Source organism: Gymnodraco acuticeps, unplaced genomic scaffold (genome assembly GCF_902827175.1).
Source record: "Gymnodraco acuticeps unplaced genomic scaffold, fGymAcu1.1, whole genome shotgun sequence".
Taxonomy (NCBI): Eukaryota; Metazoa; Chordata; class Actinopteri; order Perciformes; family Bathydraconidae; genus Gymnodraco; species Gymnodraco acuticeps.
Window position 1 is genome coordinate 1408490 of NW_022991588.1, and position 19796 is coordinate 1428285.

The following is a 19796-nucleotide window of genomic DNA, read 5'->3' on the forward strand; positions in this document are numbered from 1 at the left end:
ACCCCTGACCCCTCTGAAGTCAGAACGCTGTGTGACAAATATTTACTTGAATAAAGGCATTTTGTTACACAAATTTTGCATGTTATTTATTGGTTATGTAGAGACTGCAGCCATCGCCAATATGCCAAGAATTTCACAAATATTACTGATTAGCTGGACTGTAATGAGTTGTCATCTTAAAATAATGCATTTTGTAACAGAAATGTTCAGTCTGCTTGTGCTTGCATTCATCTTGAATGCAATAATTCACACAACATTTCGTCCATTTAAACACATTGCTGGTTCTTTAAAAGAAAATGTTAAATACATTAATATTTGAAGCCAATGAGATAGAAACACCTGGCTAACAATAATAACAATGATCAGATACATAAACACAGAAATGCAGTTTTTTGGCAAAGGGCTGCAGGGGTTGAATAACACAACAAGCCATAATTATACTTTTTAAAGTTATACAATTTAAAAACAAAAAGAAAAGCAAGATATAAAAGACAGAACCACCTGACATCACTATGTGTTTCCTTAAGTGGAAAAAACTATTTTGGACTATGAATCGAAACATGCTGTCACATCCTTGATAGATCTATTCTCTGCACAGCTCTGCCTACCTCTCTCTGGGAGGTTATCAACAGTTCATCATGGGAACATGGAAGTGAAAGACAATACCTTACTGCACTGCGACAGGCTCTTGGGGTATCTCGCATCACTTCAATGAAACATCAGCACCTTGAACTTGGATCATTTCGGGAGGAAGAGACGCATGCGTTACGAGATTGTCAGCTGCTGTTGTGATCAAAACAAAAAATAAAGAGGGTTCAGTCTGGTTTGTGTTTAAATGGATCACATTGGCTGTGTATTAACGGCCACAGTAATTGTGAAATAAGTAGTTTCATCAATTTCAATCTGCGGTCTTTCAAACACATCAGCATGGCAATGGAAAGACTTAAAGAGATAATAGCACACAGGCCTGTTTGACATGATCTGTTCAGATACAGTAGATTAAATCATTCAAATGTATTTTTTAGAGACACTTAAGCCAGTTAGCCCCAGTACACAGATTCATTATTTTTATCGTATAAACTAAAAATAATCTAGCCTTAAGTGATGTTTACGACAAAAAAAAGTGTTCAAATCAATTGCACTCAAACTCTACAATATTAAAACAAACTCTGACAGCAATAGTTACTTTCAACTAACAATTCTACACATAAAACACCATCACTAAATCATGCAGTGTATACAAAAGTCAAAGTCAACCGAGTTTGGCCAATATTACAATATTAAAGACACAAGATATATAAACATGCATCAACAACAATGATAGCAATAACATATCAAATCATATAAAAAATGTTTGTCAAAGTATTTTTGGTGCTTTTGTACTTTTTAAATGCAAAACTTAAAACTTTTGCTTTAAGTAAAATATCACAATACATCCTCCACCCTGAACCTTTTTAATTTCCCCCCCAAAAAGGCCCAGCCTGTCCTCCATGGAGAGGCCGATGGGACCGGCTCGTGCCATTGGGTGTCGCTGTGCGCGCGGACTCTCCACCGGCAAGTTTGGTCCGAGCGGACCACAACACAGTGAGAAGTGTCAGATAGTGTTGTTAACACGTGAGATACTCAGTGAAGGGAAGAGTGTTAAAGAAGTGGAAAACCGGGAGACACAAGGCTCCAAAATAACGCGGAAGAGAGTTTTTGAGAGAGAGCCGGAACTGAAGGAAAGCTTCGTTGGTCCTAATGAGGGAATGCCGAAAAGGAGAGCAGACACACGGCCAGAGCACCAGACATGAGTCCGAGGTAAGACACGGCATTCATGCAGACGTGTGACACTGTTTCATTGAGCTGATTTTAAGTGCACTAATATGAGTTTATCCATGGTTGATTTGACTAAATGTCTTTTCGTTTCGATTTGATGGTCCTGATGTAGCCTTCAGTATACAGACACAGCTTGAGCATCTGGATCATGGGCACGTCCGGCCTAAAGATCATCTTACAGTCACTTCGGCTTCAATATAAATGAGTATTTTTCAGTTCTTAATCTACATTAAACCATCAAAGACGCTCGATGTCATTTGAAGATAACTTTTAGCCTTATATGTGTCATATATGTGTACATATATTAAAAAAAATATTGTAGCAACCTATACATTTAATATAAAATGTTTTAATATTTTATTTTGACACTGCACACGATGACATACAGTATGGCTTAACTTCAGAACATTGAAAATACTTGTAAAGAACATTGGGAATCATTTGGAAAACAGCTGCGTTTTTATTATCTATCAATCAGAATATTTCGAGAGAAAACTGTCAGATATGTTGTCCACTGCAATAAGCATGTCCAGTTCTGTCATAGCAGGTGTTTACCCTCTATGGTTTACCTGAGAGATAGAGATAGAGAGAGAGAGAGAGAGAGAGAGAGTGTGTGTGTGTGTTTTAAAATGTTCAAGTGGTTTATCAAACCCCCTTTTAAATAATTGTGCTCTTTTAGTGAAGCCAGGGGGGCTATTTAAAAGCTCCTTATCTTCTCAGGGGAGGTCTTCAGGGAGGGAGACAACTTGATTGAATAACTTTATTGATTTAACCTATAAGTAAAAGGTGTACAATTAAAGAATGCCTGCTTACATTGTAACCCCCTCCTTCCCAAATGACACCCAAAAAAGCAAACACGAACTGAATTTGGTTAGCGTCAGATAAAAATAAAAGACTGTCTTTGACATGAAAACATTTAACACATCTTGGTGTAATCAGTAAAATCACAGCGTTAAACGTATTTCCAAAGTTGGAGTGCGCTGACTGATCATAAATGCAACATACACAATGGCTGCCTGTCTCTTTAAGACGATGTGTTGAGAAGTTCAAGTCGGGGTCACTTAAAGTTCCTGCCCTCGATTTTACCTTTAAGTTTTATTATAGACTGACATCACACGGGGCGCTAAAACACTTAAGGCGCATAGAGGCTCCATTATCATCCCGGTGCGCGTTATTGCTCCGACTCAAAAATAGCTAAGGAAATTACTAGCAAAAAAAGGAGGAAACTGATGCTGGTATAAGCACGTATTTTTATAGGAGGGGGTGAGAAAGAGGGGAGAGGAGGGGCAGCAGAGACACACAGAAAGAGGGAGAGGGAGGAAAGTGGGTGGGAGGACGGACCTAAGGAGCGACAAGAAATTCATATCAATTAATAATCATAAAAAAAGAGCTGGCAGACGCGCTCGGAAAACTGGCATGGTTTTTTGGAGGCTGGCAGTTCAAGCTGAAACGTCAGATATGACTCCTAGAGACTGCTGAGATGATCATTAAGGGAGACTTAGATCGGATGGCAGAAGACATCGGGCATGCAGGTAAGAACAGATACGATGCACACACGCAGGCACCCAAACAAGAAAGGGGCTAAAGGACATTTAGGATTGTATTCATAAAACTGTGGACCGCATGCTGGCAGCGAAGATATGTGTTTCTTATGTAAACGTTGTACAATACGAGTATTTTAAACAATGCAGTATCTGCTTTTTATTTCAGTGCATGGTTAATAATTGTGATAACGACAAGTAAGGCCATGCTACTCCTTTTTTTACTTTCATTTTATTTGAGCCGGTTGGGAAACGAGCAATTCTTTCTTCAAATTATAAAGTATCCATATCATTTTTTTTTAAAGTCAGTAAATGTGTAAAATCATTCCGGATAAGTCACATAGATCACATCGTGTCTCAGAAATCTGAAAACATTATGCAAAAAGTTTCGAATAGACTCCAAACTAACAGAAGTCTGTGTCATTGAAATAAAAACTGATTTTTCTTTTTTTTAAACAAATGAAATGCTTTTTAGTTTTGAACTCAGCTTGAATGCAAAGTTAAAGGGAACATCGACGAGTGTTTAAAGGGAAATTCAGCTTATTCGGTTATCCCAATAATACATTTAAAAAGGAAGCAACAGTGAAATCATAATTATGCATCAATGTCGAAATGAAAACAGGCCAATCACTGTGTAATAATGTTACCACTGAGATCAGGCGAAACACGCACCAAATGATATGATGTGAACACTTTTGTTTTCTGGTTTATTTTGTAAAAGCCGAGATGTTAATACGCGTATTAGAGAGAAGCTGCTCAGTGATGTTGACAGCAGCTGTCTGATGCACCTTGAAATACAATGAGCTGAAAACAGGTCTGTTTCTGAGGTGATTTAAGACTCGCAGATACAGTGGAGGTTTGAAGAATGAGGCGCTGCAGCTCAGAGAGATGGATGCACCCGTGATTCTGTTGACTGTGTACAATATGACTAAAGAGTCAAACAGATTAGAAGACGAGTCCTCTCTGCGACACACAGTCAGCAGACAATTTAATGCTTTGCTTGCAAAACGGGACGTAAGGTACTCAGATGTGAGGCAATGAAATCTTCTCCGCAGGCGAAAACACGTGCATAACCTAGGCTACCGTCATTATAATGTAGCCTACTTTTAACAATTATAAATTCAAAACAAGTGAATTAAAATGGAATTATCTGATGTAAAACCTGCACGTCATCAAATGGTTGTTAATCCAAAAAACGTGCAATGTATCCCGTTAATTCCCTACCTAAATGTCATTAATATGATTATACGTGACCTGTTGCTTAAAAAAACGACTAAGTTCCGATCAGGGATAGGACACTGTCATGCTTCCGACTGTTTTATAATTTTATTTTTATTTTTTGGATTTGCCTAAAATTTGCTTTAATTATCCGTGATATTTGCTAACCTGACTAATACTCAATTTATTTACCCATCATGCTGTTTGTCTAACTTTTAACTCCTTCAATTTGCCTGCATGTTTGCCTCTTGTGAATGACTAATTTAATTAATTAAAGTAAATAAGACAGTTAACATCTTTAAAACAAATTAAACTGATCTTGTAATGCTGTGTTTCTTCATAAAATGAATGTGAACGGTATATGAACAGGATTAAATGCAGGGTTGTAATATAAGGCGATGAGCATGCAGTCAGCAATTATATTGAAAGACAATAAAGTGTCAAAACAATGTTTTAAGCAGATGTCTGGAGTGTTTATGCACTGAAGCTGCATGTAGAGGTATAGTACGTTTAGTCTCGTTCACTCAAAACCACACAAGTGACATAACAGACAAAACACAGGTACAATAAATATGAATCTAATGCAAAAAACTGAATAACCTCATCGTCATAAATGACATCCCCATCATGTAAGTTTCCTTAGCATGGGTCATTATCAGATGGAAACAGCTCATAAGGATTCAAGTAATGTGCAACCTAGAAAAATGATTCAGTTTAGCCTGTTTAACAAACAACCTGTAGTTTATGATTTTAATTTGTGTTTCCAAGAACATTGCTTGTCCTGAGATGCTTTTCTGACTTATATATCATTGCAATCAGATGGCTTCCGAACAGGATGCTGTGAGCTTACTCTTGTCCTAAAGATCAAGAGTTTTATACAACATGTGTTACTCTGATCTTTCACTTTTCTGTCAGTAAGCTACATCAAACAGTGAGCTCAGAAATAAAAAAAGCACATATTATCTTCTCAAAAGACTCTGATCATAATGACAGAAAAGAGACTCTTATTGTCTTGATGGGAAACCCACAGAAACCCTGACTGTTGTTATCACAAGACATTAACGAAAATATTTTTTTTCTATGCACATTGCAGGCGCACAGACATGTTGCTCGGTGCATGAGACCTTCCCTGTGTCATAAAAAGGTCTTAAAAATGTGGATATATGAAATGTGTATTTAAATGTCTTATACTCTTTAATAGAGAAATGTGTAAGAAGGCCTAATTTTTCTGATCTGCTTTATGATGCAATAGATCTGTGTCGCATGATATGGCGCTGTAGACCGCATAGATACGAGTGTACACTGATTGTGTGTGTGTTAGTACACAAAGTGTCACCACGCAGAATAACCAGCAACAGTAAGCTAAACACCCCTTAGTGCAATGGCGACTGCAAAAGTTCAGCACGCTCTTGAAAGTTCTTAGCCTATTCCTCATATCACCCTCACTTGTAAACATGTTTGATCTGACCGACGCTGAAATTTATAGTAAAATATGACCGTTGAGTAATCAAAGCCAGACAGAAACCAGAAGTGGAAACACTTTAGATGACAACTGGGAACATGATGGAGCGTAAACCCACCTAAACCTGTCTTACTCGCCTTTTATTAATAGCCTTTTATTGTTAAAAAAAATAATAGATAAGAAACTCTTTTGAAGTCATGGATTTAGATGTTTAGATTTAAGAAAAAATATATTCATATTTTTTTCTTTCATTTTAATAACTGGTTTATCAAGGATCACTTTTTCTTCTTATGTTATAGGACTAACGCTTAACATGAATTTAAGAAAAGAGAGGGGAATTGTACTAAGAAGTGACCTTGGGTTTAAGACGTGTACAGTTTTATCAGAAGGGCATTGCAAGAGAAAGTACCTTTTTTTTGTTCAGTATTCTCCAGAAACAGTTACTAACTCATGCGTCAAGGTTTATTTAATTTAAATACCTACTTCCCTATTCTGTATTTAGCGTGTACACTGAATGAAATAAACAAGAAGAGAATGATCTGATGACAGGAAGACCATGATCAGACGGATTACATGATATTTATTTAGTCGCTTGTTTCCCATCAGTGAGACTAAGCCCTTAGGGACAGTTTGAGACGTGTAATGTCATAAGTAAACTATCCTCAGATGCCACTGATTGAACAATACACGGTGCGGTGTCTCATGCATTCAGCTGATGTAGTTTATTTTAGACTCGATGGAACAATTAGTGTTGATATTAGAGTGTATATGATTGGGTGTGTAGACTCCTAGAGGCCTTCTCAATGTAACATTTTGAACCAAGTAAAGTTGATTCACATACCATGCACTCGGTGTTCCTTATATGACTGGGCAGAAAGGGGAGCGAGAGACCAATCTTTTTTTGGATGTGTCTGTTCCCTACAGGTTTTATACCTGCTGTTCATCATACTTGTGAAACATTCATCCCTTGTTTTGTTTAAAACTCTGCGCACCACTTTTGGAAAACTTTCAGCAAACCAGCTACAGTACAAAATATTTATCTGGTGTTCTCTCAATTTTGTTCTTTCTTTCTTTTTGCTCGCTGCAGAGGAAGTGAATGCATATTTTTGAATTTCTGATAATGAGAAAACCATTGCAGCAGTTCACCTTTTGCAAAAGTTCACTTCTACTAAGTGGCCTTCGTATGCACTTCCCTTGTATGAGTTCTGCACTCTGCAAGTTCCAACACATGGAATTAATGAATTAAACATCACTATGTAAACTGTAAATTATTAATATAAATGTGCATAAAGATGCAATTTACTTAAGTGATGTGTTTTTAAAATAAACGTTATAAATGAATTCCTCTATTTTAATCCTCATAAATGTATGTGTATGCAAAAGAACATTTTGCTCCTATAATCGACTTAATGACTTTAGTTTTTTTTATGTCAATCAAAACCTTTGGCACTCAAACCTCAATATTTGTTATGTGTAATTACACTGAACAAAAATATAAACGCAACACTTTTGTTTTTGCTCCCATTTTTTATGAGATAAACTCAAAGATCTAAAACATTTTCTATATACACAAAATAACCATTTCTCTCAAATATTGTTCAAAAATCTGCAAAAATCTGTATAGTTAGTGAGCACTTCTCCTTTGCCGAGATAATCCATCCCACCTCACAGGTGTGGAATATCAAGATGCTGATTAGACAGCATGATTATTGCACAGGTGTGCCTTAGAATGGCCACAATAAAAGGCCACTCTGAAACGTGCATTTTTGCTTTATTGGGGGGGTCTGGGGGGGTCCGAAAACCAGGCAGTATCTGGTGTGAGGGGTAGGGGTAGGGGTAGGGTTAGGGTAATGTTGTGAATCGAGTGGCCTGTGTTCGTCGTCCATTACATACGACTGCCCATACCATAACCCCACCACCACCATGGGCCACTCAATTCACAACATTACCCTAACCCTAACCCTACCCCTCACACCAGATACTGACTGGTTTTCGGACCCCCCCAATAAAGCAAAACTGCACGTTTCAGAGTGGCCTTTTATTGTGGCCAGCCTAAGGCACACCTGATTTTTGAACAATATTTGATTTGTGAACAATATTTGAGAGAAATGGTTATTTTGTGTATATAGAAAATGTTTTAGATCTTTGAGTTCATCTCATGAAAAATGGGAGCAAAAACAAAAGTGTTGCGTTTATATTTTTGTTCAGTGTATGTTATTTGATGTGTACATAATATTTTCCAAAGATTACATTTTCTAAAGTGCAACAATAATCATTCAAATTAATCAAGAAAATGACATTAAAAAGTTGTTGTGTTTGGAAATGCTGACTGCCACATGATGTTTTACAGATATCTGTTGTTGCAGGTGGCGGACTGAAGACGATGCTGGATGCCATGGATGTTCCAAGTCATGCTAGGGATCTCCTCCTGCAGCTCAACAGCCAACGAACCAAAGGCTTCCTGTGCGATGTTATCATTGTGGTGCAGAACGCCCTCTTCAGAGCTCACAAGAACATTCTGGCTGCCAGCAGCCTCTACTTGAAATCTTTGGTGGTCCATGACAATCTGATCAACCTCGACCACGAGATGGTGAGTCCAGGGGTCTTCAGGGTCATTCTGGACTACATCTACACAGGCCGCCTTAGTGAGGGAGAACCCACTTCTCCTACTGAACCCAATCTAGGTGCTGTGTTGGCAGCAGCCAGCTACCTCCAGCTGCTTGACCTGGTGGCTTTGTGCAAAAAGAAGCTGAAAAGAAATGGCAAGTACCCTCCCCGGCCTGGGCCTGCATTTCTGCCTTACCCAAAGATGGGCCCCAACAGTATGGGTTTAGGGAGTGGTGGCAGGTATAGGATTTCCACTCCTGTCATTCAGTCCTGCCCTCCAGGAGGAATTTTGAATATCCATGCAACGCGGGCATCACCACCAGAAGAGCTAGTTCCCCATCGGATAGCCATTCATGCTGGGGAGCTGTATGCTCCAACCTCCATCCAAGGCTCTCAGGTGTTCCCGCCCCTGCAGTCAGCTCTGCCTGCCCAGCTGGGGCGCTCAGCCCACCCTGGAAGGAACTGCTCCCCAAACCATGGCCTTGATCTCTCCAAGAAGAGCCCCAACTCCCAGTCTCAGCACACACCCTCTCAATCCCATTTGGCAAATTCTCACAATGATGAGGAGCGAGACGGGATCCTGAGCGGTCGCACCAGTCCCATGCAAGGGACAAACGGAAGGGCTTTCCCCTCAGAAAAAATGGATTCAACTGACCAGGCAAGCTCTCTTACTCCTCCACCATTCCCCCATATCAACCAGGCTCTGGGCCCCCACCTCCCCCACCTGCATCGCCACCAGGGCCGGGATCGCTACCCATGCCCCCCCAGCCCTGATACCCCAACAGAAGGCGGAGAAGCAGGCAGAGATATGGGCAACATCTACCGCTGGGTGAAACATGAGCCACTTTCATACACAGCAGAAGATGAAGATGAGGATGAGGATGAAGAGGAAGGGGGCGAAAATGGAGACCGGCATCATAACCATCACAAGGCCGGGGAGGAGAGTGAAGGAGTCGACGATAAGAGCGGGTCAGGCACAGAGGAGACGGGCAGTAGTGAAGGCCGCCCCTCGCCTTCTGGACCAATGGGGAGGTTCCATATGCCATATGAGCCAGAGAGCTTTGGGGACAATCTGTACGTCTGCATTCCCTGTGACAAAGGCTTCCCGAGCTCAGAGCAGCTCAATGCACACGTGGAGACACACACGGAAGAAGAGCAGTACTGCAACTCAGGTGGGGAGATGGGAAACGGCAATAACGGCCCCAAAAACATGAGCAGTAATACAAACGGTTATGGGGGCCTGAACAGCAGCAACAGTCTCTCCCACCTGGAGTCCAAATCCAGCCAAGCGCTGAATTCAGGGGGGATCGGGGAAATGATGCGACCCTACCGCTGTTCCTCCTGTGAGAAGTCCTACAAAGATCCTGCCACTTTGCGGCAGCACGAAAAGACCCACTGGCTGACCCGGCCTTACCCTTGCAGCATCTGCGGGAAGAAGTTTACGCAGCGCGGCACCATGACGCGCCACATGCGTAGCCACCTGGGCCTTAAACCTTTTGCCTGTGACTCCTGTGGCATGCGCTTCACCCGCCAGTACCGCCTCACCGAGCACATGCGCATCCACTCAGGGGAAAAGCCCTACGCATGTCAGGTGTGCGGAGGAAAGTTTGCTCAGCAGCGCAACCTCATCAGCCACAGCAAGATGCACAGTAGCGGGGGGAGTGCAGGGGGCCTGACCACAGATGGGAAACTGAAGCTGGACTTTGCTGAGGGCATCTACCCACTGAGTAAATATGCAGCAGAGCATTTGGGCCTGAAGCAGGAGAAGGCCAATGAGCTCCTAATCCAAGCCCAGCAGCAACTGGTAGCTGATGCAAAGGTCATGGAGAGCCTCTACCCGCTGTCCAAACTGGCCGCAGAGCACCTCGGTATCCCCCTCGACAAGATGGATGTCATGGGCCAACCCCTCCTCCCTTCCCTCTCTGATGGCCGCATCATTGACCGTTACTCACCCAGCTAAAAGCACATGACCTGTATAAACAGCAGTCACCAATAGGTCTGTGTGCACACACAATTGCAGTATTCTAAAGCCTTTCACCTCAACTCCATATCTCCTCTGCACCTCAGACTCAGGCCGAGAGGAATTGGTCTGCTCATGCACACCAAAAAGTGTAGACTGTAAGTGCCTTTCTATGCATCTAATGTATCTTAAAATCCTCCTTCATAAGGGAGCTCTGTGCTATTCCGTGACCAAGAGACACTTATTCAAAGAAGTACAGTATTTATGTACAGTGTATGCAAACAAACATTTCAGTCATTGAGCCAAAGTGACAATTTGAAAACCAAAATGAAATTGTTATATTTATTTTTGTATCATGATGAAATCCAAAGAGAAACTTTTGCAAGGAAGTGTTGCAATATGACCCTAAACCTGTGTAATATTTAGTATCACCTGTGTACAAAAAAAAGTAAAAAGCACATAAGGACAAGATTCAGTGTTTTGGTCCAGACCTGAGCAGAACCAAATGAATAAGCCAACTCATGTGGACTTTAAAGTAATGGGAGCATATATGTTTTTTTTTTCTTCTTCTGTTTTTGGGGCGACTGGACAATTTATGTATTTCACTCTCCAGCTTATCCAAATCATGTTCCTGCCCCTAAAGTCACGAGGAAATGACTGAACGATAAGAGCAGTTGCCTCAGCATTTTAGTAAAGTCTCATCAGTTTTATTTTCTCCACTTTTTTATAAAGTAACCCGCTCTCCCACATATCTTTGTGGATTAGGACTCATACTATGTGACAGTAATGGTAGCTTAATCAGCCTTACACTCAGCGGCCTACAGCTAAAACTTCCTTTGTATTTTGCCTCACATCCCTTAGCTTTCAGTTGTTGTTGAGATGCAGTAAGCTCAGCCCTGTGATCTCATAACTCGGACATGATTGCACATACCCAACTGCTGACACATAAATGCCTGAGAAGAGTGTAGCTGCATCTCATGGTGTAGACTAAGCATGGGTGTTGCCTCTGACATTTACAATTATGGATGCAGCAAAGCAGAGAAGTAGTGACCAGGTCAAAATTAACGGCACTGAAATCTGTCATTAACTGCCAAAAGCAATTATTCCATTCACAGCAGCCTGATGACAAACTGCGTAGCGACACAAGTCACATGTCGCATTGCTGCTCCACTCTCTGTAGTCTGAGGCCGGGAGCCCAGCTACTGTTGACAGGCCAAAGTGAGTGCTGCACTCAGCCCTGTGCCTTCAAAGTGTTCTGATCCGCTCACCACACGCCTCTTCCACACTCACACAGCGAGCTGCTAATCTGTCTGTGATACGAACATAAGAATGGGTTTGTGGGTCTTCCCTGGAAGCCAGCGGGTGAACAGTACAGCCCAGCTGCTGTGCCTCAGTAATCCCCTTGAAATCTCACTTTCTCCTGGACAATTCCCACTGCTTGCCAGCATGATGTCCCATTTCATGCCTGCCATGTTGCCCCTCTGATCCACTCATCAACATCATATTTAAGCCCAGCTAATGTCTAAAGGCCTCGCCTCCTCCACGCTGGTCTTTTTTTAATACATATTTCAGTATTGGCTGACCAGCGATAACTCCATCTTGAAAACAAAAAGCACTTAAAGGTTGTGGGTTGCCGGCACATTTATAAAAAAACATGTTTATTCCAAAGAACATTCTGGCATTTTCTTTTTCCATTTGTACTACTCCTTGATTTAGATTAGACATGTCTGACCACTATAGTGCCAATGCCAACCTCAGTGGGTGAATGTGAAGACTAAAGCCATAAATACACTGTGATTGACGTGGTGAATTTTAAAGGCCAAAAGAAAACAGAGACAATTTGCCTGACCTTTGGATTTTTTTTTTTTTTTTTTAAATGTAATTATAATTTAAGGGCTTCTTCTCTGTAGCATATCAATATGTGGTTTTCTGTCACTTACTTTTCTTTATTTGATTTGAGCTGAAAGCAGCGCACGTGAAACTGGTGCTTACCTCAGGACTGAACCCAGCATGGGGACGCAAAGCTTTTCTAAACTTTCAAATTACAATGTTAACACACACACACGCACACGTGCACACACCCTTTTTTTCCTTATTAACAGGGCAGTTGTCCTGTGTTAAACCTGTGGTTATTTCTGTGTTTATACATTTCTCGTTACAGTTTTATGATGGGGAGATAACATGTGATATTAACCATTTTTTGTTTTTATTTTTACTATGCGGTATACATTTTCTATTGTGTTTCCTCAAAGAGGCTTGTGTCGATCTGACCAATTCCATTGTAATAACATAAGGCAAAGTCAGTTTGGCAGTTTGTTTAACTTTGTGATTTTCTGAACCACACTTAAGAGAGCAAGGTGGTATTTGTCTTTGTTTTTAACCACACACACAAGTATATGTGATAAGTGTTTTGAAAAGTATCAAATAGAGATGTATTCTCAGTAATTCCTCCGAGCAGTTATTTTACAGGGCGGGTATGAACACTCGCCACATTATGTGACCCCTTTCCTCCAGAGGTTAGTGAACAGTCAATGATGAGTGAGACTGAGGTTATACATGTACAAAAACAAACAGGAAGCCAGCTTGTTTTCTATGATCCTTCAAGTTTTGGGACTCTTTTGTTTGGCTCTGTACCTAAAACCAGAATGTAGAGCTTTAATGAAACATTATTAAAAATGAGAACTTGCTTCACAAGCATGTGCAAACGTGTGAAACATTTAGAAAGAGGCGGATGTCTGTCGTGGGAATTTCAGTCCCTTCAGTCTTTCTCATTCACTAGCTTAAATGGAAATCTGTCTCCTCCTTCTCCCTGCCTTACACCATTAAAATAACACAATGTGTTTCCACTGTCACTCCAAATCTGTGCAGGAGGGAAGAGCGAGATAATGGCTGAACATTTCTTGTAGGACGGGCAAGGTTTGAAATTTGCTTAATTGCATTTACGTGTACGACAGACAGAGGTGTAGGCTATGTTTCTATGGAAAGGGGAAGCGTTTGCTTGTCTGTTTGTATGTCCCTATGCCATCGGTGCGTATGAAGGTCTGTTAATGCATGTCCTGGGAATAGGGTTGGTGTAAAGGAGAAAAGCTGAGGAGCAGGAAGTGAACTTTTGGCTGGCGTGTTGTGCTGAGGAGGATGTGCCGTGTGTTTCTGCTCAGAGGCAGATAGAGAGACGGAGAATGGGGCGGGAGAGGAGCAGGGAGAGCGCAGCAGGGTGGACGCGAGCCATTGTCTCAGTATGAAAGCCTGTTCGTACTTCTAAAACTCTCCATTCAGAAAACAAGAAGACTGTATCTTCTCTTTTCCTTCCCTTTCTGCTCTTTGGGAATAGACCTCTGCTCAGTATCACGGTGATACAACATTGTGTTCTTTTAAGGGCTGCGCAGCGAGGAAGCCATTCAGACATTTTGTTACACTTTGAGGATGTCGTGGATAAAATAGTTTGGCATAATTCTGTGCACATAAATTCCTTACAATATATTTTCCATTATATGTCGATAACATTTTTTATTGGGGCTGGAATATTCAAGGGAAAATGTAAGGCAAAACAACTGGGTTGTAAATCAGATTAAAAAAAAACTAGAAGTAATTGTATTGCTCTGTGGTTGATTCAATTAGTAATTACAGCAATTACAAAAGTCTTGTTTCAATTTACTCATGTAGCCACTCACCCCTTGGGTTTTAATGCCATAAGCCTTTGTTAATGTTATTTAGATGACACATCAAAACTGCTCTTTGCCACTAAAATGAGATGAAGATGTTTTGAAAGTAATATAATTATGCATTTAAAACAATTGATTTGTTATGTCAATTGATATAATAAAAATAAATGAATGCAAATACAAATGCGTGTAAAAGACAAACCACCAACTATGACATGTGGGTTGATAATTTTATTGTAATATTAAGGCAACCATCCCAGCCCCTTAAATGTTATGATACTAACAATACAACAGTAAACAAATGTCTGCATGATTTCTAGTGGCCCTGTAAAGACCAAAAACGGTTTAAGGTTTAATGCTAAATGCAAAGTGTGCCTTTAAGCTTTCTAGCAGCAAGCGGGCCGAGGTCACCTATGTGAGTCAGACAGGATGAAAAGTCCTGATCTGCAATCATACCGCCATTTGACATTTACTGTATTTTATAATATCTGCCAAAAGGGCTGAGGCACATAGCAGACATCGCAGATGCTCAAATCAAAACTCAGCATCAATCTTTGTAGTTTCCACGGGTTGCACTGTAGAGCTAAGCTTCTGACCACTTTTGCCTTTTATTGAAAGCCATTATATATATGGCTAATCTTCAGAGCACAGTTCACACATGCCACTATTGTCCAGTGTACATATTTCTTTTTATGAGGACTCATGTATAAATGTAAGCTAGAGCCAAATAATATCAATAATCAAGCTGTATATTGATGTTGAAACCAAAAACATGTGCCTTCAGGATAACAAGCATTGATTATTCCGCAATAACTTGCTATGTGTATAACTTACGCATGTGTGTGTAAGTGCGTAGCTGCGTGTGTCCACGTAGTGCACCTGTCCATCTACATGTCTGAACGCCTTTCCCACAGTAGAGCAGGGTGTAGCGCAAGAGAGAGCTTTGACACTTTCAAGAGTCTTTGTTACAAGCAGCTGCTTTAGATTTATTTCCCCAAACTGCACTTTTCTGGAAAAATCATTGTATTGTGATTTTTTATTACTCTTGTGATCCCCTAGAAGTCCCACAATTGCCTTTCTTCTGGCACTTTGCTTTCCTCCTCTTCCTCCCTCCAGTGCAGAGCTTGGCCACACTTGTTCACCGCCCTTGTTACCTCGAGGCACCGCTCTCCTCCTCACCTCTCCCTGTCCCTTCTCTCTTCTTACACTCAACACAAACCGCTGACCCCTTCCTCCTCCATGATCCACTTTCTTCCAGCTGTTTTTCATGCTGAAGAAGACAGTTGTCTAAATGTTTACATGAAGAGCTACTCTCTTTTTCTTTAGGCCCTGATCAATTTCCAAAATGAACTTTGTGGCATGTGTTAAAATACAGCAGATGATGGGCCAAATAAAAAGAGCCTGAAATCGTTGTTGTATTCTGAACCTCTAGCCAAGAAACGGCTTACAAAAGGGAGATTAAAGACAGCATATCATCATAGAGGAAATGCAGAATAATGTGAGGGGAAATGTTCAGGGAAAATATGCTCAGAAAGATGCCAGTAAAGTAAACATGTATGAAATTGCACAATTGAGCCGGGCTTCGGCTGCACCAGCCAAGTCATGCACTGAGATGGAGAGAACAAGTAAGGGAGAGAGGTTGAGAAGAAAAGAAGCAGAAACAGAGAGAAAATAGCTTGTGCTTGATAGTCATAATAACGTTGAGTTAATAACAAAGAAAAGTTGGTTGCTCTTCTAACGTTTTTCCCCCTCATTTTGTTCTGTTTTTACTCTATTTCATTTCCCTCTTTAAGGAAATTGTCTTGTGAGGAAATTAAGTTTTCTTTTCCTTTTCGTTATTGACTGCTTCGGGCCATTGTCAAGGGTTTTAAATGTTAATGTGCATGTCATGTCATCCTTTTTCCAGACCTAACAATTATCACCCAATCAGCACACGACCCACAGAAGGCTCTTTGTAGACGAATAGGGAAGGGGCTTCTGGCTGCCTATGTCCTCTTCCATCTGTTAGACTTGGACCTCCATGTCTGTGTCTATCTTGAACACATGCAAAGACAGACTCAGTGGACTTTGGCTCAAATATTTTCTTTTACAACTTCTGCTCCAGAAGTTTAAATGTAAAGACAAACAAGGGACAAAACAAACAGGAATTTAGAAGCTGGTCAAGGGGAAGATTTGATTGTATATCTAGCATGCACACACACATACACACAGCTGCATGGCAGGCTGCTGGTCTACATTAGGTCAGATTTAATTTGGTTTCCCTGCTCCTTTTAGAGTGTCGCTTCTAGTATAAAAAGTCATTATTAAAGAAACGGTGATTCCCCTGACGGCTTCAACCCAACACATACTATAGTCTGTGCCAAAATGTTACAGAGCCTCAGGGTCCACACACACAAACACACACACACACACACACACACACACACACACACACACACACACACACACACACACACACACACACACACACACACACACACACACACACACACACACACACACACTTTTATTTTGGTTTTGGAAAAAGGTTACGTGTTGAAATGATGGATTATGATCTAATGAAGATCACTGTTATGTTTCGGGGGTTGTTGTACTCGACTGGTTGTGGTTCAGGGATTAGGAAGTTCAGCAGTAACAGACTGCCACGCAGACAGTGGTATCTGCGGATAGAAAATACATCACAAATGTACAATGGAAATGAGATTTTTCAGTGGAACACAGAATCTTATTTCAGCAGGCATAAAGCACACGTCCAAAAAGCATCAATAATGTTCAGTGGTTCATTTTGTGTGATTAAATACACCATACAAACTATTTAAAGCAATACATAAAACCAAACAGTATTTCTGCATTTTCTACATTTCATTGTCAATATTGATCTTACTTTGCTTTAGTGAAATGAATGTATTTATTGCATGTCAAAATGTTTTATAGTTAATTTTTGTGTAAATGTCAATTGTGGGTTTTTATAATAATTTCATTTAATTATGGTGTCTTGATAAAATCATGTCGATAAGGCTTTTATTTTTTTAAAAGCCAATGTGAAAAATGTCATGTTTGTTTTGTTTGTTACTATACTCAAAATCAACTTGGCAATAAAGTAAATTGCATAACGGATTACATGAGGAAATGTGTCATTTTTCAATGAATGTACTGTGTTTTCACTTCTAATTAAAATAGAAATAATTATGCATGAATATTAATTTAAATAGTCATCATAATTCAGTTGGAAAACATTCCGTTTACCAATTTCCTAGATATGATTTATATTTACTTGAATTTAATTAACTATACTTACCCAATTTCCTCAAATCTTCCACCTTAAGCATTTTATATTAAACCATCCAATCAATCATTTTAGTTTAAGACATATTTATTGTGCAGGATATGGGTTTCATATTAAAGGAAAAATATGATACAGAAGACGACGATCAAGACCATTTCACAGCAATGATAACCGCAAAAAGGAGCAACTACTGTTCTTTTTCCTATAATACATTCGCCTTCAAGTCTATATTCTCCCACATGGAGACATGAGTGCCTCATTTAAGACAGAGAATTTCAAATGAATCTCATACATCACACACAGTCCACATGCAACAATGAACAGATCCATTACTCTGTCAGCAGGAGCGAGCACGCACGCATGCATGCACGCGCGCGCGCACACACACACACACACACACACTTTTCCACTTATTATCACCAGCACATAAGAAATCACAGCGCCTTCCAGATGTTTGATATGAATCAAGCAACTTCCCACAAATTACATCTTGACATTAAAACAAATTAGCATTTCTACTCTCAGGTGCTGTAAATCATCAACGTTCATGAACTAGATGTGCTTCCTGAGAGCTCATAATCACCAGGTGTAATGTTAAAAACATTACCCGCTTTATGCAGTATGAACAGCAGGTGAAAACAAAAGGAACAGCATCACATTCATCATCTTCTTCATCCTGTTTCCCAATACTGGAATGCAGGCTCAGTTCTCTTTTAGTTGAAGGAGAGTTTTACCATCATAGCGTGTCTATAATGAAAACTCAAAGCCCACTTACCAGTTTTTTCAAGAGCTTCCGAGGTGTGTTTTTGTATGATCTTCTCTGTTAGAACATTGTGCTAACATAAATGAATGCATAGAAACATCAAGGAAACAAAGGTTAATGAGTTAGGTTGTCGACTAGCCCGATGTTAAGACGGATTGTCTAAACCCCTTTATTTGGTTGCTCGGTCCAAATAATTGCTTTGCGTTGGTCGGGGCGTGTTGCTTCAGGTACTGGTGTGACATGAAATACGATCCAGGAAGTACAGTATGAGCAATATGTTGAAAAGCTAATCCAATGCCAAAATGCTGCACAGCTGTTTATACCTTGCGAGACAGGATTTTACTCTGGGAAGTAATCACAGTGGTAACTATATTATCTTTATCGTGATGATTAGAAAGCAGGCAGCGTCAAAGTGCAACTCGCTGCAATACCATATCATTCTGCAGCCCACAGGCATGTTCTGTTTAGTGATTGGTTGATTGTACTCAGGGCAGTTCGCTGAGCTTGAAGCCGGCGCCGCAGCTTCACGCTGTGACGTCATGTTGCAACATTAGTAATGCCCTTGTTGAACTAATGAAGACATCAATTTTTGTCAGAGCCCTCTGCATTGGCATAGACAAACATACATTTTGCCAAAATAAGAAATAGTTAAAAAAATAAATCTACGCTTTCAGTTAATATCTTCAATTCAGGGCCAGTGGTCTGGACCCTCAGTGCCCACTGCTCACACTGAGAGACCAGGATACTTTTTGGCAGTGGGCCCAACTACACCCTGCACCCTCTGGGACGCATCACATTAAATGGCAAAGGTCTGAGGTGTCTGGTGTCGGGCACACGGTGCCCTGGTTAGGCCTGGTAATGTCAAGAGGGTCACATAGGCCAGGTACCAGAAAGAAATGTAGACTTCTCGTGTGAGGTTTGCATGATGATGCTGTGTTTGCCCAGGGATGGAGCAATGAACTTTTCAGGATGTAATCCATGAGTAGGAATAATAAAACATGCGTAGATGAAGTGGGTAATCATTGGGTTTCCAGTGGGCTGTGTATTTGTGTAACCCAGTGCTTCAGATGGGGAGTAAATGGGACATGAGAAGGGCAAAGGTGTTAACTGCAGAGTCATTCAAACTCTGAGGGACTCTGATGTCTGTGCACAAAAACACCCAGCAGTGTCACTGCTCTCAGCACTAAGGAAAACAGATTAGCGTGTGTGCTCATATCTGTTTTCTGTGTGTGAAACAGTGACTGTAATAACAATTGACTTAATGTCATTGCAATGAAATGTCAGCATAATGAAGCTCTTTATTTTTGGGGACTTTTGTGGCTTCCCTTTAATCACAGGAAGAAAATAATTATCTCTAAAGAAAAAAAAAAAGCCATTATTCACACAAGCTTCCCTCGAACAGCCCTAACGATTAACATTTAAAAAGAAGTTCCAGTCACCGTTTCATGATCATTCGGAGTTGGACTCTTTCAGCATAAA

The 19796-nt window shown here is 40.5% G+C and overlaps 1 protein-coding gene across 5 annotated transcripts; it reads left to right on the forward strand.

Moving 5' to 3' along the window:
- Nucleotides 1-1603: 1603 nt before the first annotated feature.
- On the forward strand, nt 1604-17386 carry hic1 (hypermethylated in cancer 1). Of its 5 annotated transcripts, none has more exons than XM_034197913.1 (2): nt 1604-1800; nt 8390-17386. In XM_034197913.1, exons 1-2 carry the CDS (start codon nt 1741-1743, stop codon nt 10604-10606), a joined length of 2277 nt encoding a protein of 758 aa, XP_034053804.1. In that variant the 5' UTR covers nt 1604-1740; the 3' UTR covers nt 10607-17386. The 5 variants fall into 5 exon arrangements, with proteins under 5 accessions (XP_034053804.1, XP_034053809.1, XP_034053808.1 ...); XM_034197918.1 differs by having other exon boundaries at nt 1609-1800; nt 8406-17386; XM_034197917.1 differs by lacking the exon at nt 1604-1800 and adding an exon at nt 1952-2023 and having other exon boundaries at nt 8406-17386.
- The last annotated feature ends 2410 nt before the right edge of the window (nt 17387-19796 follow it).

Coding starts and splice junctions, on each gene's coding strand:
- hic1 (XM_034197913.1), top strand. CDS start 1,741: ATGAGGGAATGCCGAAAAGGAGAGCAGACACACGGCCAGAGCACCAGA. Junction 1,801..8,389: donor GCACCAGACATGAGTCCGAG/GTAAGACACGGC, acceptor GATGTTTTACAG/ATATCTGTTGTTGCAGGTGG.